The sequence below is a fragment of the Chionomys nivalis genome, chromosome 18, assembly GCF_950005125.1.
Source record: "Chionomys nivalis chromosome 18, mChiNiv1.1, whole genome shotgun sequence".
Lineage (NCBI taxonomy): Eukaryota > Metazoa > Chordata > Mammalia > Rodentia > Cricetidae > Chionomys > Chionomys nivalis.
Window position 1 is genome coordinate 28,516,744 of NC_080103.1, and position 26,206 is coordinate 28,542,949.

The window sequence follows — 26,206 nt, forward strand, 5'->3', positions numbered from 1 at the left end:
GAGAAACACGGGAGGGGAGGAAAAAAAAAAACAGACAACAATGTCTACTCACATATGAAGACAGCATCATGGGAAATCAATGAGGATGGTTCTGATCCACACAGATGACTAAATAATATCATCACTCTTGGTGACAACATCACTTGTGGCCTTATTCATACATGCCAAGTTTCTTGGTCAGAAGCAGTTAACCAAGACCCAAGAAACTGGCTTAAAGCACTGGTTGGTCTTAAAATCGAATATTTGAGAACTGTATCTGCCAGACGCAAAAAGTAACCATACAGAGAGTCTGGAAGCTGACTTAAGACCACGATTTAACCCAGACATTTTCTAGCATAGGGTGGCATCCAGCATCTCTACCCAGCTGAGTTGGTGCCTACTGTCTCTACCCACAGGATGACCAACAGCACTGTTGATCATTAGTATGGCAGACTAATCTACATCACTCGTAGCAAAGTGAAGAGGCTTGAGAAGACCAGTGCACCCCTAACCATCCCCTCTGAAGCCTCACCTCGTCAGGGAGGAAGGACCAGAAGCCCCAGAAAAAATAGAGGTCTCCTTGGTGTTTCTCCACTTCTTCCCAGCCCCTCCTCGTAGACCTGCAGCCATATTCCCTGCCTGCGGTAGGGAAGAGATAGAGGAAAATTACCTTCTCATATTTGCACCCGAAGACAAAGAGCCTCTGTTGATCCTTTTGGCTGTTGCTGAAGGCGACAAACACACCTTGGGGGTCTTCACAGTAGACACAGATGGTTGCGGGGAGGAACTTAATCTTTGGAGGAGGAAAAGAGGACAGAGTGTCACACCGCCGTTGTGCTACCTAAAATACTCACCAATGAACTATAACAAAGGAAGTTAAGAAAGCTCAGTGCCCTAAAAGGCACCAAAAATGGTAAGAAAGTCCCACACAAATCCACTCCTTCCCTTCCAGTTGGTAACTGCCCTACAGAGTATGAGGCCGCCAATATTTCTCGCACTTTCCTCTCATTCCTCAGCAATTCAGACCGTAAATCCCCTCTGATGAAATCTAAACCATTTCCATCTGTTCCTTCGCTATTCAAACCATCTAACCTCTCTCCCAGGTCCACAAAGCCTAGTTAAAGGCTTGGCTTGTGGGAACCTCTAAAATCTGGCATTTGCTTCTCCAAGTGGGTCCTATTAGCCCCACAAGATGAAACCCACGTAGTCAAGTGCGTGATGACCGCAAACATCCCTATCCGTTTTAGTTGGTTCTCACCTGTCTCCATACACAGGTGAGGGGCAATGCCACTTACCAACTTTTTTTTTTTTTTTTTTTGGTTTTTCGAGACAGGGTTTCTCTGTGGTTTTGGAGGCCACTTATCAACTCATGTGCGGCTGCATCCAGCGTCTTTGTCACGTCAAACAAACAGGGAAATCGACTAGACATGCTCACCTAGCTGTGGGGTTCCTGACCACCCTGCACTCACCCCATTTTTCCTGCAGGCATCCTCTGTCCTTGCCTCTCCTCACCTCTGGTCTTCAACTCCCCCCGCCCCCCAGCTCACTCTTACCACCTGCCTTTGAATGGTCTATTGGTTATTACCTCCCGGGGCAAGGCTTGAGTGAATTCCCCAGCAGGATCAGCAGTCTGCTTCAAAGAGCACACTCCCAGTAAACCACGGCTCTTATGCTATCCTTCAGCAGCTCAGTTTTGCCTATTTCCATCGCTCAATGCAAACTCCCTGAGGGCAAAGACTTATCTGTCTCTCCTTTCCACTCCCAAGGGCTCATCAGGGGATCTATAACCAAGCTCCCGGTGGGCACAAAGGGGAAAGTGACTCCTCTAGAGAGAGCCAGAGCTCAGCCACAACTCTAATACCAAATACCTTTTGTCCTAGATAAACCCTGTGATGAAACTGGACTGTGCTTCCTTCTCTGCTTCAACGTCCCTTGCCCACCCGCCCTCCTAAGCACTGCTGATGCCATCTTTCCCCCTCAAACAAAAGTGAAAAGGTTATGCCAGGAAATGACTCGGGCCTTTGAAGAAGCCTGGGCCGAGCAGAACTACCCATTCAACAATACAGGTTAGAATGAAATCCTAAGGGGAAAAGGGCTGTGTCTCTGTCCCATTTTATCAACAATACTGACCAATCACGCCCAGTGTTCTCGCCAGGCACCACAATGGTCCCTGGCAATACGGGTGTCGGGGTATAACTCTAGGAGGGTCAGAGACTTTTTTTCAAGAGAGAAGCACTAATATCTCCTCCTCTTATGGATGAAAGAGTGAAAAAGAAACCTACACAGCGATTCACAAATGCACACAATAGAGCTAAAAATGGGAGGAGACCAGAATCTATCTCTGGGTTGAAAAGAAGAAAGTCACAGAGCACTTTGGAGTTTACTGAAGACCAGAAGGGGCTGGGAGCTCAAAGAGTATAAAGGTCATGACCACCAGCACCCAACCTGAAGGCGGGGGAGGAAATGCCCTTTCAATAGTAAACATTAAAAATGAAGCTAGTTTCGGAGCTGGGGAGAGGCTCAGTGATTCTTACTGTTCCTGCAGAGGAACCAGGTTTGGGGCTCAGCACCCACATGGCAGATCACAACTGTCTGTAACTCCAGTTCCAGAAGGGTCTAGTACCTTCTTCTGAAGGCAGGCACCAGACACACACACAAGGTGCATATACATGCATGCAACCAAACATTTTTACACATAAAATAAAAACAAATAAATCATTTTAAAATTAAGTTTAAGCCAGGCATGGTTTTAGTGCGACACTTAGGAGGCAGAGGCAGGTTGATCTCTGTGAGTTCAAGGCCAGCCTGGTCAACGTAGTGAGTTCCAGGTCAGCCAAAGAGCTATGTAGAGAGAACTGATCTCAAAAACAAAAGCGACAACACCAAAAAAAAAAAAAAAAATTGAAAAACTGTAAGACAGGCTAAAGATGTTGTTGCTCAGTGAAAGGGCAGAGTTTTATTCCAACTATAAAATAAATAAATGGACAGAAAAAGTGTATAGTTATGTCTATTTTCATGGGGTTTGATGCTTGGAAAATATGTCTAAAAAGTCATCCATATTTACAACAGCTAGATATTTGTCTATCTGTTAACAGTACCTGAAAGTCTGGGACATTGCCCTTTGGTGTCCTTTCATATCATCTGACCTGCAGAAATCAAAGACAAGAACTCAGGTGTGACCAGGTGCACACAGCTAAACAAATACCACCCTACAGCATCTGAGGCAGAGACATAAAGATACTAAACCATCAAGAGAGAAAAATCACACCAGTGGGTACCGGCCTCCAACACTTTACGAAATGAACCCTCCCGCCAGCAGGTAATGCGTGTGTTATTTCACCATGAATGGTAGAGCATCTTGCTCTTTCACAAAAAGGAGGCAGTGTAACTGCTCGGTAGAGAAGTGTTTCCGGATGGTGCCATAGTGTTATTGTGGAAACTGAAGTCTACCCCCTGAGAAAATATCAGAGAATTCAAAAGAAAACTCACATCTAAACATGGCTTCCGAGATCTGTACAGAAAGGGTTGGTCCTGAATGCATATGTATTTGCATATATACTTTCTTCCAATAAAGTGATTCTCAACCTTCCTAATGCTGCGACCTTATAATTACAGTTCTTAATATTATGGTAACCCCCCCACCAGAAAATATTTCCTTGCCACTTCATAACTATAATTGTGCTACTGTCATGAATCATAATGCAAACATCTGACATGCAGGAGAGCTGACATGTGACCCCCTGTGAAAGGGTCATTTGATCCCAAGAGGGGTCACGACCCCCAGGTAGAGAACTGCTGTCCCAATGTAACCCTTCCTTCTCCTGTAAGATTTCTTTCTTTTTAACACAAGGTTTCAACTGTTCTGTGGTCAGAAGACCACTCCCAGATCTGATTTCACACTTCAGATTCGAGATGGCTTATAATTTCTCAGACACATGGAGGAATCGCTTATTCAAATCTCAAAAATTAAAGGTGAAGTCAAGTAGTGAGATATGCCAAAACTGGGCACAAACTACTCCACTTCACGGGCTGGCTCTGATCTGAACCCTTGGCACACTGGTGAGGATCTGCCACCACCGCGCCCGGGAACCTCCAAGTAGAATTCACAACAGAAATTACTGCTGGTCTGAAGTAACCGCTCAGCAAGTCGAGGCAGAATTCCAGAAACAGCGACGTCACACCTGTTTCCAGAAGCATTCCAATTTTAGCTACTCCCCACAGCGATGAAACACACAACAGCCGGCGATGAGGGTGAAAAGAAAACACAGGAACACTCGGGATTTGTAAAACGGTATTCTGAAGTGAAGGTGAAATGTTTTACCCACAACGGAAGTACACTATGAACCAAAAGGTTTAAGCCGGGGCTACCTAAATGCACAGGATGGCGAGGAGCGAGGCTGCCTCTGGCTTTTTAAGGCACGTAGTTTGTCTCCCTGTGTGACGTTGTTTTTCATTTCCACATCTTCATCTTCAAAATTACTCTGAAAAACAGGCAAGTCCCATAGGACGATCATTACACACAGTTTAGCTTTATATCGATTTCCTAATAGAGCACAGATCATCTTCAGTGACAGATAACATATAAACGGTCTTTCTGTAGAGTAAGCCATTGAAATGTGTTAGGAATCCAGCAGTAAGCACACACTACAGAACACTCAGCATCTAAGTATATGGGTCAAATTCCAAATCAAAGGAGCATGGGGCTGGATACTGGTGTGTCTAAAACCTGTCTAGGACAATGGCTCAAAAGCAGAAACTCTCGTGTGAACACCGTGGGCTTTGGAAGACAGCCTGGCACACCTCAATCTACAAACACATCAGAAATGTTTCCAGATACTACAGGAACCACTGTTGCAAGATCGATAACCAATTCACAAGCATGCAAGGTAAAGTAGCTGAAGACATCTACACAGTCACTTGATGCAGGAGTTCACCTTCCAGGAAGCACGCAGGGACTCTTGGGAGTTAAAGGGCCAACAACTCTCAACCAGGGAAGTATGTTTCCTGCTGCAGTTCCTCAGTTTGAAAAGAAGAAGTAGCTGGCAAGTGTTTCTCTGTGGTAACTCAAAAGGAGCCCTGAGGGGAGACAGGAGAGCTAGCTCCCATCTACCACAACCAGGAGGTAGAAGAAAGACTTTTTATTTTTAATTTTTTAAAAAAAAAATAATTAGCCGGGCAGTGGTGGCGCACGCATTTAATCCCAGCACTCGGGAGGCAGAGGCAGGCGGATCTCTGTGAGTTCGAGACCAGCCTGGTCTACAAGAGCTAGTTCCAGGACAGGCTCCAAAACCACAGAGAAACCCTGTCTCGAAAAACCAAAATAAATAAATAAATAAAAATAAAAATCTTTAATACATTTTCATACATTAACAGTGAAACAGGCATTGTGGTCTACTTAGAGGTCTGGGGGAAAATGAAATGGGATATTTATTTTCATGTTTTAAGTCATGTTTATATAATACCTGAAAATAAATCTAATTTTAAAAGATATACAGCTAAATAAAATGAACAGGATATTTAAAAGAATAATTACGTATGGTTTTTCTTTTCTACACTAAGTGACAAATTTTAAAATGCTAAATTTTTGTTGTTGTTGTTTGGTTTTGTCTTTTGTTTTTTTGAGACAGGGCCTCACTAGCTCAAGCTCCTGATTCTCCTGCCTCAGCCTTCTGTGCTGATGCAAACTATGACAGATTTCAAAAACGTAAAATAACACTATGACAAACTGTCACCCACCTAACTATCTATATTTAATATGTTGTCTTTACTTTATTCCTTTACCTTACTGAAGTCTCACTCCTAAAGAAGAGAGCAATACATATATAGTCCCAGCTCACACTCCCTGGAGGAGAACACTGTGTCTTCCCTTAGAAGGAAGAGGAAGAGTAGCACTGCGGTCGGCACAGCTAGAGGATCGAGCCATTGAAGTCCTTTGACATTGGACATTGAGCTACAGGATTTGGAATTTACTCTGCAGGGTTTCAATCATGCTTTGGCCCAATATTTCCTCACCAAGCCCCCATTCCTCCCTTTCAGAATAGTGATGGATAGTCTGTGCCATAGTATATTAGAAGCATATAGTTTGACTTTTGATTATACAGGGGCTTACAGTTAAGAGAGTGTCTGAGTCTCAGAAGAGACTTTGGACTTTTAAACAGTTTTGGAACTAAAAGACTATGGGGATTTTTGAAGGTGAACTACATATATATTTTCCATTATGCTATGGCTACAAGCCTGTGGGAGCCAGAGAGTGGAGTGTGGTGGTTTGAATGAGAAGGGCCCTACAGCCTCAGGCATTTGAGTCCTTGGTCCCCAGTGGTGAAACTGTTTTGAAAGGATTAGCAGGTGTGGCCTTATTGGAAGAGGGGGTGGGTTTGGAAGTTTCTGGGTCTGCCCTCCCTCGGTCTCATGGTTGTTGTCTTAAGGATATAAGCTCTCAGCTACTGTTCCAGAGCTCTGCCTGCCTGCCTGCCTGCCTGCCTGCCACCAAGCTCCCCACCCTCTGGAGCGGTAAGCCTCAACAAACTCTTCCCTAATAAGCTACCATGGTCATGGTGCTTTACCACACAGCAGAAAAGTAACTAAGAGAGACAGACAGATACATACAAACAAATACATACATATATACATACATACATGCATGCAAACAAACATACATACATAGATGATAGTTTGAGATACATACGGGCAGACAGACATAGATGATAGTTTGATAGATGTGATAGATGACAGAAAACAGATTATATATAGTATATTTATCATATATCTGCCTTAAGAAATAAAATACAGATAAGCCTGGAAATGTTAAATCGTCTACAGATTTACTATCAAAAGCAAAAAAATAAATAAAAAATAAAAAAAAAATTGGCACAGTTCTCCAGAATCTTCCTGTGCTATGCTCTCACCTGTTACCCTGACATTTTTCTGCCTAACAAAACAGGTTGTATTACACAGGCAGCTTTGCAAGTGATTTCTTCATTAAAAATGCATGTTTATTATGCTGTTCCAGGACAAATGAAAACGAACCTTGCATTGCCATTTTATAGCCCCCATAAAGTCATGTTGTCTAGACATACCAAATTGCTTCTTTAACAAACACTTCAGGTCAGGCTGTTCTCTGCCTTTCAGCCCTGTACACAGCTCTAACAAACACATCCAAGATGCAGATGACTGTCTAACGTTGCCCTAGCACCGAGAGGAGAAAAGTTCACAAAGTGGAATTGCTAAGCTCATTTTAAAGCTATCTCCTAAATGTTAACATATTACCCTCCAAAATAAATATCCAAACTTCACCTAGCAAAGCTTGAGAGTACCTCTTTAATATTTGATAGATATAGATAGCATCCTAATATGTAAATTCACATTTCACTTCTAGGGATGTAGACACGTCTTCTGTTTAGGAACCATGAAGTTCTCGTAATTTTTATTTGTATACACTTCATTCATTCAGAGTTCTGTATATGCTTAGAAATGTATCTGAATATATTGCAAGCATTTCCTTCAAGCTGCTCCATGGCTGGAGAATGAATTGGGGAAGGAAAGGATCAGGAATGAGGCAGACAGTTAAGTGGTTTCTCTAATAGTCTGATGAGAGAAGATGGCTAGACCAGAATGCAGCAAACTGCTTAGACGTCAGGACGTGAGGAAGGAGAAGGCAAAGTAAAGAAAGATCTAGACATGCAGGATAGGTCCAAAGAAACCTAGCCCAGGATAGAACATGCCGTTATTTAAGTACAGATTTAAGGGCATTTGAGGCACTAAGAGTTACAGAGGTATAATCACAAAACCACCAGTAAGCAAATGAACACATTTTCTGCCTGTTTGTGTTTGGTTTGGGTTTTTTGAGGCAGGGTTTTATGCAGTGCAGAATGGCCTCAAAATCACTACCTAGACAAAGCTGGCCTCAAGCTCCTGAGCCTCTGCTTTCTTCCTTTTCCCTGCCAAGTGCTGAGCTTATAGGCCTGTGCTACTATGGTCCTCTGTGCTCTCAAATTCGTAACACAAACTTATATAATGTTAGTCAAAACATAGTTGCCTTGAGTTATACAATCTTCAAAACTACAAAACAAAACAAACAACAAGAAACAGATTCTTGCCTCCTGAGATTCAGAGCTAAACAGATGGACACGGCTGAGATCAGAGGGAGATTAGGCTTCAGAAGTTGGAGGTGTGGTTCTGTGGCAGAGCCTGAACACCTGACTAGAATGTGCAGGGCTCTGGGTCCCATCCCAATACCACAAGAGGTAAAGAAAGGAAGGAGGGAGGGGAAAGGAGGAGAGGAAAGGAAAGAAGAAAGGACAGAGGAAGGAAGGCAACTTAGCTTGGGTTTGTTAGATCTCACCAATCTGTCCTTGCTGCACTGACCAGGACCTTTGAAAGATGGACCACTTCCCCATCCCCAACTCCCTGGCTCTTTATTCCAGTCTTCTGTGGACTTCAGCAACACCTTCTAAACTAAAGCCAGAAGAGGCACCCCAAAGTTTCAATCTGGGTGCTACCACTACCCTCCCGATAGCCTCTGGTGGCTCCTGGTGGCATTCAGATGGAGCAGACACATCTTCTCCATCCTAAGAGTGGAAGTAAGGAACTTCAAAGTAAGGCCTTGGAGATGTGCTGCTCTTATGGAATTTCCTAAGATGTACCCAGTTTGCAAGCGCTGGATAGGCTTAATAAGATGCAATAACTTCAAGATGCAATTCTCGAAAATGTAGCACTACTTTCCTATCCTGTCAATCATGAAGTCACATGACACTGGCTGCACACTATCAGCACCTGCAGCCAATGAACATCTCTCTAAGTCAAGGACATCTACTGGTTAGTAGGCGGAGGCTGGACCACAGCCCTAGAGTCACCAAATGAAAAACTGAACTTACTGTGACTCTGAGAGGAGTTTCAGAGGAGGAGCTGGCCAAGGTCTTGTTCTAAGTCATATGTGTAATGTGTTAGAGCCACACCGGGGGCTCTTGAAGAAACACAGTTTGTGAACCCGTGTGCCTACGTTCAAAGGGCATCTCAGTAAAGTCTGTGTGTTACATTGGGTAGGGGCCTGCCTTTCTCTACCTCTGCTATGTCTTTCTCAAAGGGTCATAGTTCCTTCCGGTGGCTGTGCTGTATGGTCACATGGTTAATCCATGTAAGAGGCTTAAAAGGGTTCTTGGCACACAGTGGGTGCTACCTAGGTGGGTGTAACCACTAAATTCCTAGTTTAACAATACTATTTGTACTGGAGTTCTTCACAGTCCTCCTCCTGGACACTTTTTTCTAGAATCCCAATTCACGATGGCTTCTTAGGCCCCTGGATGTCAAAGAGAATCCTTATTTTGTGTTTCAACAACGTAATGTCCTTGCACCAATTGGGCAAGTGTCAATTTTATGTTCATTCTCTTCTATCCTTGAGTGTGAAATGCTAAGCTCTCTATGCTCAAGTAACATTTACTAAGACTTTGCAGCCCAGGAAGCAGAATGTAATGGGAACGGGTTAAAAACCTCGCATGGGAGAAAAGCTCACAGCTCAGCAAGAGCAAGATGGGGGTCAATAAGCTGCCCCAACATGGGTGCTGAGTGTAATTCACAGCCCTGAAATCCAGGTTCCACAAGGGCACCACTTTGCGCTGAAAGATTCCTAACAACTTTGAGTGTGCTGAGAAATTTACCAGAAAGCCCCAGCCTTTCCAGCCATGGTTTTCCTTTATTCTGGCAGACTCCATTGTCACAGTGCTTCTTAATGACCAATCAGAGGAACACTGCCGTAGATCCACGGGACCAAATGCAATTGAGATCCTCTCCTTTCAACCTTTTATTTTAATAATGGTCACGTGTAGGGGAATGTAGCCTTTAGTGCTTTACATACCAAGTAAATAAATCCAGAACCACCGTGGACCCCTCGTTTACACGCTAGCATGGAACCTGAACCACACTAAAACCCTTACAGCATTCTTATTTTTCTGCTTGAAATTCACAACACAGTAAACACATCACCAACTCTGTTGGGCCCATTGAATCCCTCCCTTTGCGGAATGTCCCATGGCTAGACCTAGACAAACAAATCTAGCATTCATTGCATCAGCTAGGTCTGGCAGGGCCCAAAAGCTACATGGAAGTCATTCTGCAAGGCCACACTATCTGTTACAGTACGGATGCAACAAGCAGGCTTCTGTGTTTGGAGACTTGGTCCCCTGCTGGAGTCTTGGAGGATGTGCAGCCTTCAGGAGGTGGGGCCTGGTTAGAGGAAGTAGGTCTCTGAGAGGGATGGGGGAAGGGGGGATTTGAGCTTTAGAGCCCTTCCCAGCTTCCAGGCCTGGTTTCTCTGCTTCCTGCTGGCTGCGACATGAACAGCTGCCAAATGCTTTTGGAAACACCTGACACTGTGCCTTCCCTGCAATGATGGACTCTGTCTCCTCGAACCGTGAGCCAAAATAGCCCTTCCTCCCTAAAGTGTTCCCTGCCAGATACTTGGTCCCAACAAGGAAGTCAGTAGCTAATATCCCATTGTAATCTGGCACCTGAGGGCTCTTTGCTTTGTTTTATTGTTTTTCATTTCTTTATCCCAGCTGCAAGAACAACAGCACTTGTGAATGGCTAAGATGAAAATAACTACTGATGGCCCCAACAAAATTTATAGATTTATGTTGCCCCAAAGTTTATGTTGAGGTTCTAACCCACAGTGATGGGAGTGGGGGGTCTCTCAAGAGTGGTTAGATCATGAGGCAATCCTCAGGAGTGAAGAAGATCCTCGAAAACCGCCTCTCCCCTTCGTCCTATGAGGACAAGGAGAATGTACCATCTATGACCAGAAGATAGGCCCCCATCAGTGATTTGGCCAAGGCCTTGCTTGACCTTGGACCTCTCAGCCTCCAGAATGCCTTGAAATAAATTGCTGTTGTTCATATGCCACACAGATTCCGGTATTTTGTTGTGTGAGCTTGAATAAACTAAGCTGGGGGAGAAACATCTAAATACATACTTATACTTCCAAGCTGACATACTTTAAATTTCAATCATACTGCATCCTTTGATCCTCCCATGGTAAAGGACAATTAATCCTGAGTTGGACAAACAGAAATGTAAAAGTGGATGGAAGTGAAACTGTCTGCTAGATCAGTGGTTCTCAACCTGTGGGTCACAACCCCTTTGGGTGATTAAATGACCCTTTCACAGGGATCTCCTGTGACCAAAACACAGAGATTTATGTTACAATTCATAACAGTAGTAATATTACAGTTATGAAGTAGCAACAACAATAGTTTTATGATTGGGGGTCAGCACAGCATGAGGAACTGTATTAAAGGGTTGCAGCACTAGAAAGGTTGTGAACCACTTTAAAGAGACTGTAATTTAGAAAGCATTTGTTGGTGAAAGGCAGTTGTGTTCCTCAGACACAATGTTACACTCATCTTTTCAGAAGTCAGAACAGGAAAGAAGGCGTTCTTGTTTAGCGATCTTAGCTCATTAAAACTTAGCTCAGATCCTTCATTTGCTTCTCATAGTCCAGACTGCAGCAGAGGCAAGAAAAAGTCAACAAAGGCTCTGAATATCATGACCTTGGCTAAGATTTACAGTTCATCAGGACGGATGACTCAACAGTAAACTCAGCCACTCCATCCATGTGTGGCTGTTCTGGGAGACAAACACAAGATTTAAAACTAATTCCTATCCCAATCTCCATCCTGTGTCCTAGAATGAAGCTCCTCTCCCTCTCACCAAGCTCTGGATGTCTCACTGTCTAAGAGAAGCTTTGGGGATGCCAAGCATTGGTTTGAGACAGCTATGCACTCCTGCCATGGAGGTTCTTGGAGGCTAAGGGCTTCCTGAGGGCCCTGGTCTGGCTCTATGGGCATCCAGCTGAGGGGCTGTAAACTACATTTAGTGTTTAAATATTTCATCAGACTAATTTCTGCGTGCGCGCACCATGTATGCACATGGTCACACGTGTATACATATACATGTACGTAATTGTCCAAAGTTCCAAAGTTGCCATCAGCTATCTTCCTTGATGACTCTCCACTTGACTTACTGAATTATGCTGCTGACAGAGCCTAGTTTATCCAGTCAGTTTGTCCTGGGCATCCCCTGCCGGTTCTGAAATTAAAGGTGGCTACCACACTTGCCCAGCTTTTCTGTGACATCTGAGAATCTAAAGTTTCAGTTCTCACAGCCACAAGGCAACAAACATCTTCCCCCCACTGAGCCATCTCCCCTGCTAGTTCCGTTTCTTTTGCCTCTTGAGGAATATAAAAATATAATCCAAATTCTCAGCTTTACCTTGAAGAGCTAAAGTAGGATTAGGTCTGATGACTTGTGCCCCTAATCCCAGATTCGGGAGGCTAAGGCAGGTGGACCACCCTGAGTTCCAGGTTAGCCTAGGCTATAAACCCTTTCTTGGGAGAACTGGAGGAGGAAGAAGAAGATAAACTAAGAATTGAATACCCAGTTCTGAAAGTGATTCCATTACTCAGTAACTCAAGACCCTTGGGCAAATCACAGTTTTGGAACTCTCATTTCTTTTCCACAGAAAAAAAATTAGAACAAATTATACTAGTACAGTTGCTTCCAGCTCCCAAAAATGCTCAGGCTCCAAGTTCTTTGTAAGTCACTTCCTGCTACTTCAAAGGTAGTAGGGAATAATAGAAAGAAAGAAAAGAAACCATGAGTTTGGAATCAGACAGACACAGAGCGAATCATGCCTTAAAACACATCTCTGGAACACAATTTCCTTACTACACCGAGATATTGCCTAATTCACTGGGTGTAGTAAAGATGAGATCAGCCGCTAAAGAATAACTCTTTAAAGTGGTTTGTTTAGAGGAGAGGCTGGGTAAAACAAGTTGTCCTAACTCTGCTTTCCCTCTGACTCTTTAGAAATCAGAGGAATCGGAGGCTTTCAGAGTACCACTTGTGCTAGGCACAGCTTCGGCAAATGCCGCGTCAAATTCTCTTCTTGGAATCTATTTCTGTTTTCAAACGGAAACTTTACTTTTCTGTTGCCTTTCTATAAATACTCCTTACATCAGAATCACTCTCTTTATAATTGCTCCCCTTAAATTATGGCTTCCTTTACAAAGACAACCGGTTTCTGTGTTCTGCTTTGTACTCGAGAGGCCAATGACCCCACGCTTAGAAACATAGCCCTCTCGGGAGCGCAGGGAACAGATAAAAGTTCTCTGGGCTGGTGATAAGGCTTAGCAGGCAAAGACGCTTTCCACCAAGCCTGATGACAACTTCAACTTGATCCCCAGAATCCACATGGTAAAAGGTGAGAACCAATCCCTAAAAGTTATCCTCTGACCACTACATACGTGATGTAGCACACACACACACACACACACACACACACACCACACACACACACAAATAAAAAAATGTTTAAAAATGAAAGAAGAGAAAGAGCCGTATGCTGCATGTTCAGTGGGGAGCCATGAAGAAAGCTGGTGCTAAGGAAGTAAGCTTCTCCCAGGGAAAACTCACCTCTCCAAACCTTTCCACGCTTTGTAATTTAGATAAGTTTCCACCAATAGACATATCATCCAAGCTAGAAATAATTTTATTAATACTTCCTTCACTGGAGGGCCTATTTTTCAGTTTGGATCGGAAAATGTCTCCTTGGACCCACAATGATGCCTGTTTCCTGTAAAAATGAGAGAAATAAATAATAAAATAAACTGTAATCATCATCTCAATGCTATGATATCTTAACAAGAAAGATATTAACCAAGTATCTAACAATTAGACTAGAAAGGGGATAGAATCATAGAATACACCATTATGTGCCTAAAAAAACTAAATACTTTTTAAGAAATTAATGAGATTTTTAAAATACGAACCACAGTTCAGAAATCTATCCACCCTAGTTTACTAATAAGTCAGGCTGTCCCTGTCTTCTATCGAGGTAGAAGTTGCTTTTGGAAGCTAATTCTCAAGCGGTATTTTCTAAGCCTAGGCTATATAAATTGATGACGTTAGATACCACCAAGTCAGAGTTCATTTTCTATACCAGCTGTAAAAACACAGATTCAAAACAACTGCAATATTTCTTTGCTTTGTGCAAATGTTTAGAAAATCATAGCCTAGCCTCTTACATTTTTATATCTTCAAGGTGTCTTGCCTTCGCTTTTGAAGCCCCTCGGGCTCTCTACTTCACACCTCTGTCTGTCTATCACAGCCCTAATGGGATGCGTGACTCTTCTTATGGGCTTTAAACAGTGGGAAAGTAGCAGCGTCCTTGACAGAGAAAGAATAATAGGTCAGAAGATGGCTGATGAATTCATACCAGGGAACTCAATTGTTGCTGCAAGGAAGGGGCTCTGCCTTGTCCACCAATGCTGGCAAGTTCACACATGTGAAGCACAGAGAAAAGATGGAATTTAAGGTAAAAGACAGAATCCTTGTTCCTCAAGAAGTTTCTTAAAATGGGGAAAGTAAACAACTTAAAATCCAGCATACCGAGGGCCAGTGGGCCAGACTCATGCAAAACCCCAGGCAAAGGGGCCCAGCCCTATCTGGAGTTGGCCATCCTCCATGAGTCCAGAGGTCAAGTATCTATGTGCACATGTACCAGCATAGACACGTACACACTTCTCCCCCTCCCTCCCTCAACCTCTGCTTGTCCCTATGAAAAAGGAAGTCTACCATAAAGCACAATGCTGTGTTATAATACAGCAGTTGCATGCACCTCCATGTTGGTGACTGGCCAACCTATACCATGCATGTTTGCAAAGTATATCAGCCAGTGGCCAGAAATGCCTAAAGATGCATTTCTCAGAACACATCCCTGTCCTTAAGCAAAGCAAGGCCTCATCTGGAAAGACAAGCGGGACTCACCCAGACAAGATCATCCTCCCCACCCCCACCCCGGACCCCAAGGCAAGCACAAGCTGAGGAAATGGCAAGGCAGAGAACACCGGGCTGGTGGATTTGCCTGCAGCCGAGGATGCAGGGAAGGACTCTGGTTCATGATGGGTCTCGGGAGCTGTGCCAGGATATTTGAATGTGATGCTCCAAGTACAGAGGCTATGGTAGTGTTTTTCTGAGATTTAAAAGAAAACAATATGAAATAGGACCTAAAAGACGTTAAAATGAAAAGAAATGTCCGATTCAAACAGCAGGGATAAAATGAAAACTCGGACGGTGCTGGCAGCCCTGGGGTGAAAATCGCAAATGACAGCTTCCACTTGCTTGCTTTAAAAGACTCAGCCTACCCTGTCTCTGGAAAGACTTGATCTGAACCTGAATATTAAAGCTGAATAAGGTGTCAGTGCTGAAACGAGTGTTGCTAAGCAATGATGCACGCAATTGCCTCTTGAGCAAAAGGAAGCGGCGTTTCACGCAGATGCCTTCCCATAGAGGACACGCACACGGTGCTCACTTTTATAGTGGTGTCTGTCGCCCCTTAAAAGCCTCGTCTCAAACAAAAGAAGTAAAACATGTATTTTAAAGTATTTAGCATTGAAAACTCAGTTCTCGTGGAGCTGACACATCTGCTGGAAGCCAATCTCCCAACCCTGCAAGCACATTTTCCAAGAGCAAGAAACGACTGGCCCTTCACTAATACGTTCTTAGAAGCAACAGGCAGAGATGTGTCTTGATTTGAATGCAGCCTCCCAGAGAGATGTAGCCAGGACTGGGGTAATTGATTTTGGCCACATCCTGGCCCAAATTAGTCGGATCTAGGCTGGAACGATGCGGGATATGAGAAAATAACTAAATAACTCGGCTTCAATGTGAGCCCATGTGTAATTGGTTTGGAAGCCTCTTTGTAAATAGCCTGCCGTTAGTGCAAGTCAGGTCAGTTGCACCGTTCTAAGTATTTCTGGGTTTGAATACAGGGATACACAGAGAAGCTGCTTTTCCTTGAGGCTCGCACATTCTCCCTCACCGCCTTACGGTGAGCCAATAATGTATTCTGTTATCGCGCTTTTTTTTTTTCGAGCGTGTATGTGGTATGTGTGTGTGTGTGTGTGTATTTTCAGAAATTTCCTAAAACAAAAAGTAGTTAAACGACTTTAGTTTCTCATCCAGCCCAAACCAACTGTGAGACTAATTCACCCACTTTTCTAAGGACCAGTGAAAGCTGTGGTATAACTCGGCAACTTGTGGTATATAGCTGTGGTATATGGTGGTTTGAATGAGAATGGCCCCCATAGGCTCATAGACTTGAATGCTTGGTCACCAGGAAGTGGCTCTGTTTGAAAAGATTAGGAGGAATGGCCTTGTTGGAGGAAGTGTGTCACCAGAGGTGGGCTTTGAGGTTTCCAAAATCCCAAGCCAGGCCCAGGGGCTTTATCTTCCTGCTGCCTGGGGATCCTGATGCAGAACTCTCAGCTCCCTCTCCAGCACCCTGTCTGCCTTTGCGCTGCCATGCTGCCCACGTGATGATCATGGACTAAACCTTGAAAGCGTAAGCAAGTGGCAACTAAATCCTTTCTCTTATAAGAGTTGCCTTGGTTATGGTATTTCTTCACAGAACTAACTAAGACAGGGTAGACCAGAGTAAAAATGAATTGAAGTCCCTTGTTAACTGACGTGGGGTAAGGACCAGCATGGGGGCACACAAGTGAATTGTGTTAGAAATGCAGACTTTCAAAGGCCACCCCAGATCTGCTCAGTCAGGATGAGTGTTTAACAAATGACCCTTAAGCACTCTGATGGCCGAGGAACCCTGAAGAGGGGGCTTGCAACTACCTGAGAATGCAGAAGAGTCTCTGATGACAGCTCGCATATTAGCCATGCTAGGAAAGCAGGATGGTGAGCTTGGAAATCCACGGATTTAAGACTGGAAAGGGTTGGAGCGGGGCGGGGTGAACTGGAGAGACAGCCCAGCAGTTAAGATCACTGGCCGCTCTGAGAGAGGATCCAGGTTCAGTTCCCAGCACCTATATCAGGTGGCTCACAACCACCCACAACTCCAGCTCCAGGGGATCTGACCGAGGCCTTCTGGTCTCCACAGGCAATTGCATGCACTGGGTGCATGTACAGAAAAGCAGGCATGTGCACACGCACATACACATGAGCACGCATACAATAGATCTTTTAAAAAAAAACTGAAAGGGGTTTCAAACACAAAATTGTTACTTCGTAAAGACAATTCACAGTAGACCCACAGTGTCAAGGTTTTCAGCTCTGTGCGGGTTCTCCAGAGGAAGTTTGGGCAGAGTGGGACATGGGTAAGAAAGGAGTCTAACAAACACAGCCTAACTCCACACGTCTACAGGTTGAAGACTGTCTTTGAGTAGCCAGCATTCAGGGTGGGCTAACAACAATGAAATATCTGGGTGTCATCTTATGAATCTAGAGGGCGTTTAAGAGAAGAAACATTTGGGGCCTGTGGTGATATTTATAGCTCAAGAATGGTATTTTGGGTTTCAAGTTTAAGAAAAACACTTGGTGTGTATTTTGAACAGACACGGCTTTCTTTATATCCTAGGGAAATCTCTCAATAGAGAAATATCAGACCATAACAAAGAGGCTCGAACTGCTGATGTGACGGCTGATCGGTCATGTGCATCAGTGCCGCCACACACCTTTCCCCACCAGAGACAAAGAAGAGTGTGTACCCAGGACACAGCCATCCACCTGGACATAGACTTTTATAATTTTCAAGGAAATTAGGATATGACTAACCAGCTTTTCCGCAGACACAGATTTAGAACTGATACAGCTCAAAAGGCCCTGATTGGCTTTTCAATTCCAAAAGAAAAAAACTGCAGTCCGTCCTGCCTGCTCCATCATCTGTGACAGACGGAGAAACTGTGGAGCAGTTGTCACCCCCAGTCCTCTCCTAATGGCCCTGTTAATTATTCACGATTTTGCGTCATGGCTGACTTCATACTCTCCATCCTTCATAGAATCGATCTTCAAAGCCTACCCTTGAAATGTTCCTGGTACGCGTCTCTAACTCTTCAGCCCATATCCACCTCTGAGTGAGCCTGTCTGCCTGACAGATTGCAGCAGGCTCCTTTTTAGCCTTCCCAACGCTGACCTCCATCTATCTGATTCATCTCATACAGGCTGCAGCCCGGTCCTCCTTGAGCAATACTGGCACCACACGACCCTCCTCCCCCCACCCCCATCACCCTCGCTGCTAAAAAGTAGGACAACCGCAAGAAGTTCAGAATAACCTCATCTATCACTGGAACCTGAGCATCTTACTGTCAGTACTTCCTGACGACGCCAAGATGCACGAGCTTCTGTAGATGGCCACACACACAGTGCTTCCAACAAACACAAAAGTTCACTTCTGCGGGGCTCTGCAGTTTGGGCATCTAATCAAAGCTTCAGTGAGCTAACATCAAAGTGTGGGCAGGACTAGTTCCTTCTGGAAGCTCTGAGGAGAGAATCTGTTTTCTCATCTTTATCCATGTTCAATGACTACCAAGCTCCTTAACGTATGTCCCCTTCCTCCACTTTCAAAGTGCAGCCATGTATTCTCTGCATTACTGCCTTTTCTAAATGAGTCCCTGAACCTTTTCTGAGACTGTAAGATCTGAGCAGGTGCACTGGGTAGTTTAGGATACTCCCGCCAAAACCAGGATCCTTAATCAGCTCTGCAGAGTTCCTCTTTCCTTCTAAGGCTACCCAACAGGAACAAGAGATTATGATGTGTCCCGTCAGGCACATCAGTTCAGCCTATCATAACAGACATCAGGCCAAACACTACAGCCACGCTGGTTTTCTCCCAAGACAAGGCTGACACCACTTGTAGGAAGATCAAATGCACATACGCTCCCTCATTGTTCTCACTAAATCAGTTTTTAAAATCCCATATATGAAAGAAATGGATGAAGGCAAACCAGTTAGGAACCACGAGAATCAAGAGACAACATAGCAATGAGGTTGCAGGGGTTTCTTTTTGCATATAAATCTCATATTTGCTTCTAAAGAAGGGAATGCGCCACAAATGATGACGGAATAGTTTTTCCCATGAACAAAATTTTGCTTTCTGTCATCAAAGGCCCAGAAAGGAGGAACCTAGTAAAACAGGAAAACTTTCCATAGTGAATGTTCTAGCACAACCAAACACCACAGGGGATAAAGGCAAAACAAAAGCGGCCGTAGTCTAGCATACCAGCCAAGGCTGACATGGGATCTTAGAGTCCCACCCCTACCAGGATGTCAGGGGGCTTGATTGCAAGATCTCGTTATCTGCCTCATTACATGGATGCCTTCAATGCTTCTGTGGTCAGAGAACACCTAAGGTTGGCCTTTGACCTCCCAGTGTGTGCTATGGCATGCATGCTTTCACACAGACACACACATGATTCAAGATAAGAAAATCACCTAGAGAAGTTCCTTTAATCAAAGGAAAAGACTAGAACAATGAATAATAAGGGTGAACAAAGTGGGCCTTTTCATCCTTCTGCAAGACTATGACTCCCTCCACTGTGGTTCTAAGTGTTCACTGGTGAGATAGCTAAAATAACGATAAATGGTGAGGGTAGGCTAACATTTCTTTAGACACCACAAAAACTTGCAAGATGATAGCATTTTAGGTTAGATAGCAAACAGAGGGTAGCTCCTCAAAGCTGGGCTGTTCCTGCCTCAGTCTTCCAAGGCCTGAGTGAAATTGTGTGTGTGTCCCACAGCATCCAGGAGTTTAGATAGCAGGGGTGGGAAGAAGCAAGAGTGGCGAGAGATCCTGGCGGGGATGGACGAGCCCCACTGACCGCACCAACGTCCACATCCTGGTTAAGCCACACTCTCGTCTAAGAAGTGTTAGGGATTTGGGGGAACAGGCAAAGGGCACACTATATCTCTCACTACTATTTCTGAATATATGCGAATTAACAGTTACCTCAAAATAAAAAGTTTTTGATACCTTCACTGACTTTTCATAACCCCACAAAATAAATAAAACTAATAAATAGATAAAAAGAGCTGATGAAATCTTGGGACATTGAGTGGCCTGACCTTTATACCTTCTGGTATCATCTACTATTCGTCTCCCTTTTAACCCAAGGATCTCCCAGACATTCTCATGAGCAAGTAAGTGTTGTTCCTTCAGTGAAACCCTCCTGGCCGCATTGCCCCCATGGAGAACGCAAGTCATGGCTGTTATTGAGAACAGTATGTACAGTTCTCAAAAGAAAAGACATGCAATATGGTTTGAGTAACCCAGTACTGGGCCAGTACGTAAAGAACGACCTGCGTGCCTGTGTTCACTACAGCATAATCGACAATAACCAAGAAATCAAACCAAGTATCCATCCATGCAAAGAAAGCAGGGCATTCTGCAATTGCATTCAGTCTTAAACGAACAAACAAAAAAGAGGAAATCTTACCATTTGCAACAAAGCAGAAGAGCCTGAAGGACTTTATTTATGTTAAGTGAAATAAGCCAAGAACAGAAAGGCAAATGCTGCAGTCCCTACAAACACTAAAAAGTCAAACTCACAAAAGCTGAGAGTAAAATGATGGCCACCATTGGCTGGGGGTGGAAGGTTGGGATATGTTGACCAAAGGAGGCAGCATTTTCGTTAGGAGGAATACGCTCAACAGGGCTGTTGGTACAGAATGGTGTCTATGGCTAACAGCCACACACCATACACATGACAATTGCTGAGAGAGTGGATTTTTATGTTTGTGCCTTATCAGATGACAGTATGCGAGGGGAGACATCTGTTAATGCGCTTAGTTAGCCACTCCACAATACATGCACATTGCGGACCACTGTGCACACCACACGTGTATATGCCGTCTACCTGCCAGACTGAAAACTAACCCAGATGGAAGAAATAAAATCAGAAAAAGTTTCCAAGGTTTTCCACGTGATCTGTGCTTTCTAATGCAGTCCCTGTTTACAGCTGCCTTCTTCTCCACCCCCACCGCATTTTTCTTTCTTGGTTTATTTTTCCGCATGGCATCCATCAGAGATGCTGCATAATTTATACATTTTCTGCTTGCGCGTTTCTCCTTAACCCCAGAGTATGAACTCCATGGGTCAAAACCCAAGCTGTCACTTCTACTGCAACTTCCCAGGTGCCTCCATAGTGGCTTTCAACACGTTTATAAGAGGAAGGAAGGAGCCGGGCGGTGGTGGCGCACGCCTTTAATCCCAGCACTCGGGAGGCAGAGGCAGGCGGATCTCTGTGAGTTCGAGACCAGCCTGGTCTACAGAGCTAGTTCCAGAGCTAGTCTCCAAAGCCACAGAGAAACCCTGTCTCGAAAAACCAAAAAAAAAAAAAAGAGGAAGGAAGGAAAGAGAGAAGGGTGGGAAGGAGGAAAGGAAGGGCCCTGCCATGTCTGACATGATCTCAAAGGTAGACAAGAGTGATCTCGACAGGAAAATGAAAGATTACTGAGGAAAACCCAAAACCTAGACAACTATAACAGCAAATGTCAAAAAATGCTAAATGCGCCCCCCAAAGGTCTCTATGATTGGCCCCTGGCCCATGGGAGAATGGAACATATAGGGAAGTTAAGTCACGGGGTGGAGCACTTCCCAGCCATAACCAGGTGGGGCCAGCTGTTTTGCTCCTCCATCCGCCGCCTGCCAGGATGCACAGCCTTGCAGCTCACCCAAAGGCAACAGGGCCAAGCAATCACAGACTGATGTCTCGGAGGCCATGAGTTCAAATAAATCTTTCTTCCTGGGAGGCTAATTCTTAGCAGGTGACTGGGAAGAAAGAGAAGAGAGGCAGAAACTAACTACTACTCCGAATCCCCTCGTGAGGAACTTCGGGGTGCATGATGAAAGGAAGATGAGACAAGCTCTCTTCTGAGCTGCTCACACTTCACAGAGAAAGCCTTTCGTCGGCTCTCGGCGGCAACTCAGGAACAGAACGAAAGAGAAATCGCTGTTAACACAAAATCGCCTAGAAGAAAGCTCAGTGCTGTGTTTAAAGTGGCAGGAAAGGGGCTTTTGAAATAAAGTTCCTAAGACTAATAACAGGAAGGACGGGAAGAGGGAAAGTAAGTAAACTTATTACCCAGTTCAGCCCTTCAGAGTCCTCTGCTCTCAAAGGAAAGTTCAAAGGCCAGAGACCTGTATTGCCTCTCATTCTGCTCCCTACTGCATGCAAGCCCCACACCAAGTGCAGACTTCTCATCCCCTCAGCCACCAGACTTCCAGAAACTGATAGCTAATACTGCTAAGGCCCAAGGCATACATACTCAACCGCTCTCGCACAGGTACGTATCCAACAGATGCAAGCAAAAGACCCAAGCTAGCCAACACTGGGAACGACTTAACCACTCAGCAAGAGAACAAAACACCACGTAGTCAAACACTGTAAAGCTACATAGCGCTGGAAGTGAACAGACATGCCTGTCAATAGCACCAAAGAGCGTGGAATTTAAAAGGCTGGGTACACACACTGCTTGGTTCTGCCCAGACAAGACTCAAAAGCTTGCACAGTCCATCTGTGGTGTGGCGGGTCAAAACAAAAGTCACTTTGTCAGAACTGGGTGTTGAATGGTGAAGACCACAAGACCAGGTGTGGGGTGCTGGTGATCTCTACTTCTTGGGCTCAGGAAGGTTATACAGAGGGTTGCTTTGATAACTCACTGACCCTCCCCCCAAACACCCACACCCAGCTTACTACAGTCCATGGACACCAGCTGTCGCTCTATTCCTTTGGGTTTCTGGAGACGGTATCTCTCTGTATTTCTGAGGCTGGCCTATTACATTAGGGGGCCCAGCAGGCCTTGAACTAGTGATCTTTGAGTTTCCAGGGTCTCCATGAACTGCAGTAATACCTTGTTTATATAGCCTTCGCTCCAGACTGAAACCACGGCCCATGCGGACTGCATTAGGATGCAGACGGGACTTGTTTCTTCTTGCCCTGCAGTGCTCAGCACTCATCAGTAAAGCTCTCCTTGACCTCCCCATGCAGAGAGATCTCCTTGCCCCTACCTGTCACCCACCCCACCTGTCTATCACATCGTCACAACACCTGCCATCAAAAGCTATCACATAGTCACCCACTGCATTCCGCTCCCAGGGGAAAGGCGAGTATCCTATGAACCTTGGCTGACACGGAACCGGCTACCCCCTGGAAGCAAGAAGACTGTCTGGAGCAAGCCTGCAAGCAATACACAGCTGTTGGATCAATGTGCGTACCAGTTGCACCAAATGACATCCCCCGGGAGCTACACCAATCACGGGCTAGGAAAAGACAAAACAGAGGGCCAAAGAAGAGAGAACAGGAGAGTAAGGAGTTCTTTGATACTTGGCAGAATAGCCCTGGACCACAATGCCAAAGAAGGCTAGCTAAGAAAGGGCTGGGAGAACCCATGAGCCTCACAGGCATTAATCCGTGCAAGTTTAAAACATCTCACAAAGTATAAAAGAAATCTACTTTCTGGAAGTTTCTGATGCAAGCACCACAACACTTAGCTGTGGAAGTAGGTCATTCCCGCACATCAGTTTGCATAGGCAGATACTTTGAAAACTGTAGTGTGACTCACATCGAAGGATGCTGCCAAAGTCTTATAGTGTGTGCACCTACAGGTGAAAGGCATTGCTTCAAGCCAGAGCACAGCTGCCTTGTGACCCTGATTTCTTCTGGTCCCATTATGAAAGAAGGCAGAGAAAAATGGGGTGGGGAGAGCACTGGGAGGTGGACACGAGGAGAAAGAGGGAGGATGGTGGGTCCTGACATCGTGAGGGGGAAATACTGTGACCTAAAACAGTGGTGTCCTGGGTCCTGTAAGATGTGCCCAGCAGAGCGCCAGAAGGAACGATGTACCTTTCGAAGAAGCTGGCTTCCAACTGCTCATTTTGAGACTGAGAAAATGGCTTAAGCAACTAGGTTTAGGGACACTTGGGTTTTGAGTTTTGAACCTGGAGGCCACTTATTCAATATTACCAAGCAATTAATATAATAGGCACACGGCATGCACCCCATGCTGCAGACGCATAAAATGCACAACAGGCAACCAGCGGAAGCCTGTGGTTGGGAGTCTCATTAAGAAAAAACCCTAACGACAGATTAATTATGTTTGTTCCCACGGGGGAAAGCCCAGACACATCCATCCCTTTAACGACCCCATCTATGCATAAGTTTTCTTAAAAACACACTTCCGTCTCCCGCTCTCAGGCAGAGGGTTTCCTGCCCATCTCCCGATGCTCGTTTTCTTAGCAGTGATTCCCTGGAGGACTGATAAACCAATAATCCCTCGGGCTCAGACTTCTCAACCATTTCAGATGTTAAAACCTTACTTGGATCGCTTTCTAACTTAGGTCGCCTCATCCAAACTAAACGGATTTAAGTCAGAATAGAATCATTCTATAGAAAAGACAGGGTTAGTCAACATAGTCATTCCAACAGGAAAGCAAAGGATGGGAGTGTCTGTGTTAAGATATGAGCGATGGAGAGTATGTTCAAAGTGGACTGAAGGCAACTAGGACCACTTCACCTCCTCCCCCAGTGAGGACGGAAGTGTTGCCCTGTGGTTAGCGCACTTGCCTAGCATTCAAAACACTCTGGGTTCACTCCCCAACGCCATGTCACACTTCGCCTGCCATCTCTGCACTCAGACGGTAGAAGCAGAGACATCAAAGTCATCCTCAGCTACATATTGAGGTCAAGGTCAAACAGAGCTTTTATTCGAAACCTTACCTTACCTCTAAACAAACCAAAAAAAACCCCTCCTCCCTGTATTTGTCGGTAAATTGGCAAAAGTGCTTCATATTTTCAGGGGAAACCAGCTGTTTCAGAAAGAGCAGTCTTACAAATCGTGCCTTTCCACCTGGCGACCTGGGGTCGAAAGGAAAGGCAGAAGAACAAGTGAATGTATAAGGAATTCCCGACTGGTGAGCAGGAAGCCGACGGCTACCTGGACCAGGATGGACACCTCGTCTTACCTTCCCTTTCCTCCACACCTTCTTGCACAAAGCCAGAAGCTGCCGTTTCACTAGCAGCTTGCTTGTCTCACTAAACCCAGTGACTGACCCCAGTTGTGAGGGTCTTTTTTTTTTAGTCATTCTGCTTTTAGACACGCAAACAAAAGAAGGGAATGAACAGTGCCAAGTGAGATGACACACGAAAATTGCACCGTAGCCACATCAGAGAAGATGACAGAAAAGGGGTAGGCAGGGATGGTGTGTTCTTCTCATTGTCACCTGATCTGAGAGGTAGAAAGTACGGGGTCAGAGCACCTTAGCTGTCAAGTCAACAATAGTCTACCCGAGGCGCCGGCTTCTCCAAGGACGCAGCCATTTCATGATCGGTCCAGAGACAGGGAACAAGAAGTAGGAAGGACCGGGGACAAGAATGAAGTACAGTAGTACAGGCAAGGGTACTTACTCTTCCAAGAAGTGCTGCTGGGGTCCAATGATAGAGCCTGGTCGGCAAATTCTGATCCAAGCAATGATTTCAGCATGTGTAAACCTATAGTGCTTCATGACGTAACAGGCTATCAGCGTCCCGGTTCTTCCCAGACCAGCTGTGCAAAAGGAAACAGAAGAAATGCCGAGTGTAGCAATTGCATCCACAAAAGCAGGGGGATGACCCTGTCCATGGACCACACTGGATTCTAGCACGATGACAGGAACTATGGCTGATGTTCCCACAATTTCTCTCATGTAAAAATATACATTTTCCCCCCTGATGGGCGATACCTTTGATGCCAGCACTCAGGAGGCAGGGGCAGGAGGATATCTAAGTTCGAGGTCAGTCTGGTCTACAAAGTGAGTTCCAGGACAGCCATAGCTACAGAGAGAAACCTTGCCTTGAAAAACCAAGGTGTGTGTGTGTGTGTGTGTGTGTGTGTGTACGCACATGCATGAGTATACATTTTTCAGGCTGGAGATGTAGTTTAATGGCAAAGCACCTGCCAAGCATGCACACCCTGGTTCAATCCCCAGTTCTGATAAAAAGGGATAGAACAACACAAAACAAAAACCACCTACATTTTTCCTTCACCAATGCAAAGCACAAAACGGAAGTGCCCTGCATTTTAGGGTAAGAGAATGACAGGACAGGAACAAGTGGGTCCGGCAGAGGAAACTGGCTGGGAGGGAGGAAGGGATGGCAGAAGGGAAGGATGGAAGGAGGCAGGGGTGCAAAGATGGCCAAGAGGGGCTGGGACACAGCAATAAGGAATGATGGATGAATTAGAAAGACATTTTGGTTGGGTCACAGTGAATTTTAAAATGACTAAAATTTCTAAACCTGAAATTCATTCCTGAAAACATTTCATTAGAAAAGGAAACCAGGTGTGGTGGCGCATGCTTATAATCCTAGACTAGAAGAGACAGAGGATCATGAAGTTATGAGGTTCAAGGCCAGCC

General features: G+C 44.9%; 1 protein-coding gene across 3 annotated transcripts in view; it reads right to left on the reverse strand.

Moving 5' to 3' along the window:
- The window catches only part of Cdc14a (cell division cycle 14A), a 149,879-nt gene that overhangs the window by 21,100 nt on the left and 102,573 nt on the right, over nucleotides 1–26,206 (reverse strand). For 2 of the 3 annotated variants that reach the window (XM_057793840.1, XM_057793839.1), the window contains exons 10-14: nucleotides 25,221–25,359; nucleotides 13,444–13,603; nucleotides 4,348–4,460; nucleotides 3,078–3,125; nucleotides 650–772 (exon numbers count right to left, since the gene is read on the reverse strand). In XM_057793840.1, the coding sequence (XP_057649823.1) occupies nucleotides 650–772; nucleotides 3,078–3,125; nucleotides 4,348–4,460; nucleotides 13,444–13,603; nucleotides 25,221–25,359 (583 nt within the window). The remainder of the gene's footprint in view (nucleotides 1–649; nucleotides 773–3,077; nucleotides 3,126–4,347; nucleotides 4,461–13,443; nucleotides 13,604–25,220; nucleotides 25,360–26,206) is intronic. The other variant, XM_057793841.1, reaches the window with a different exon arrangement.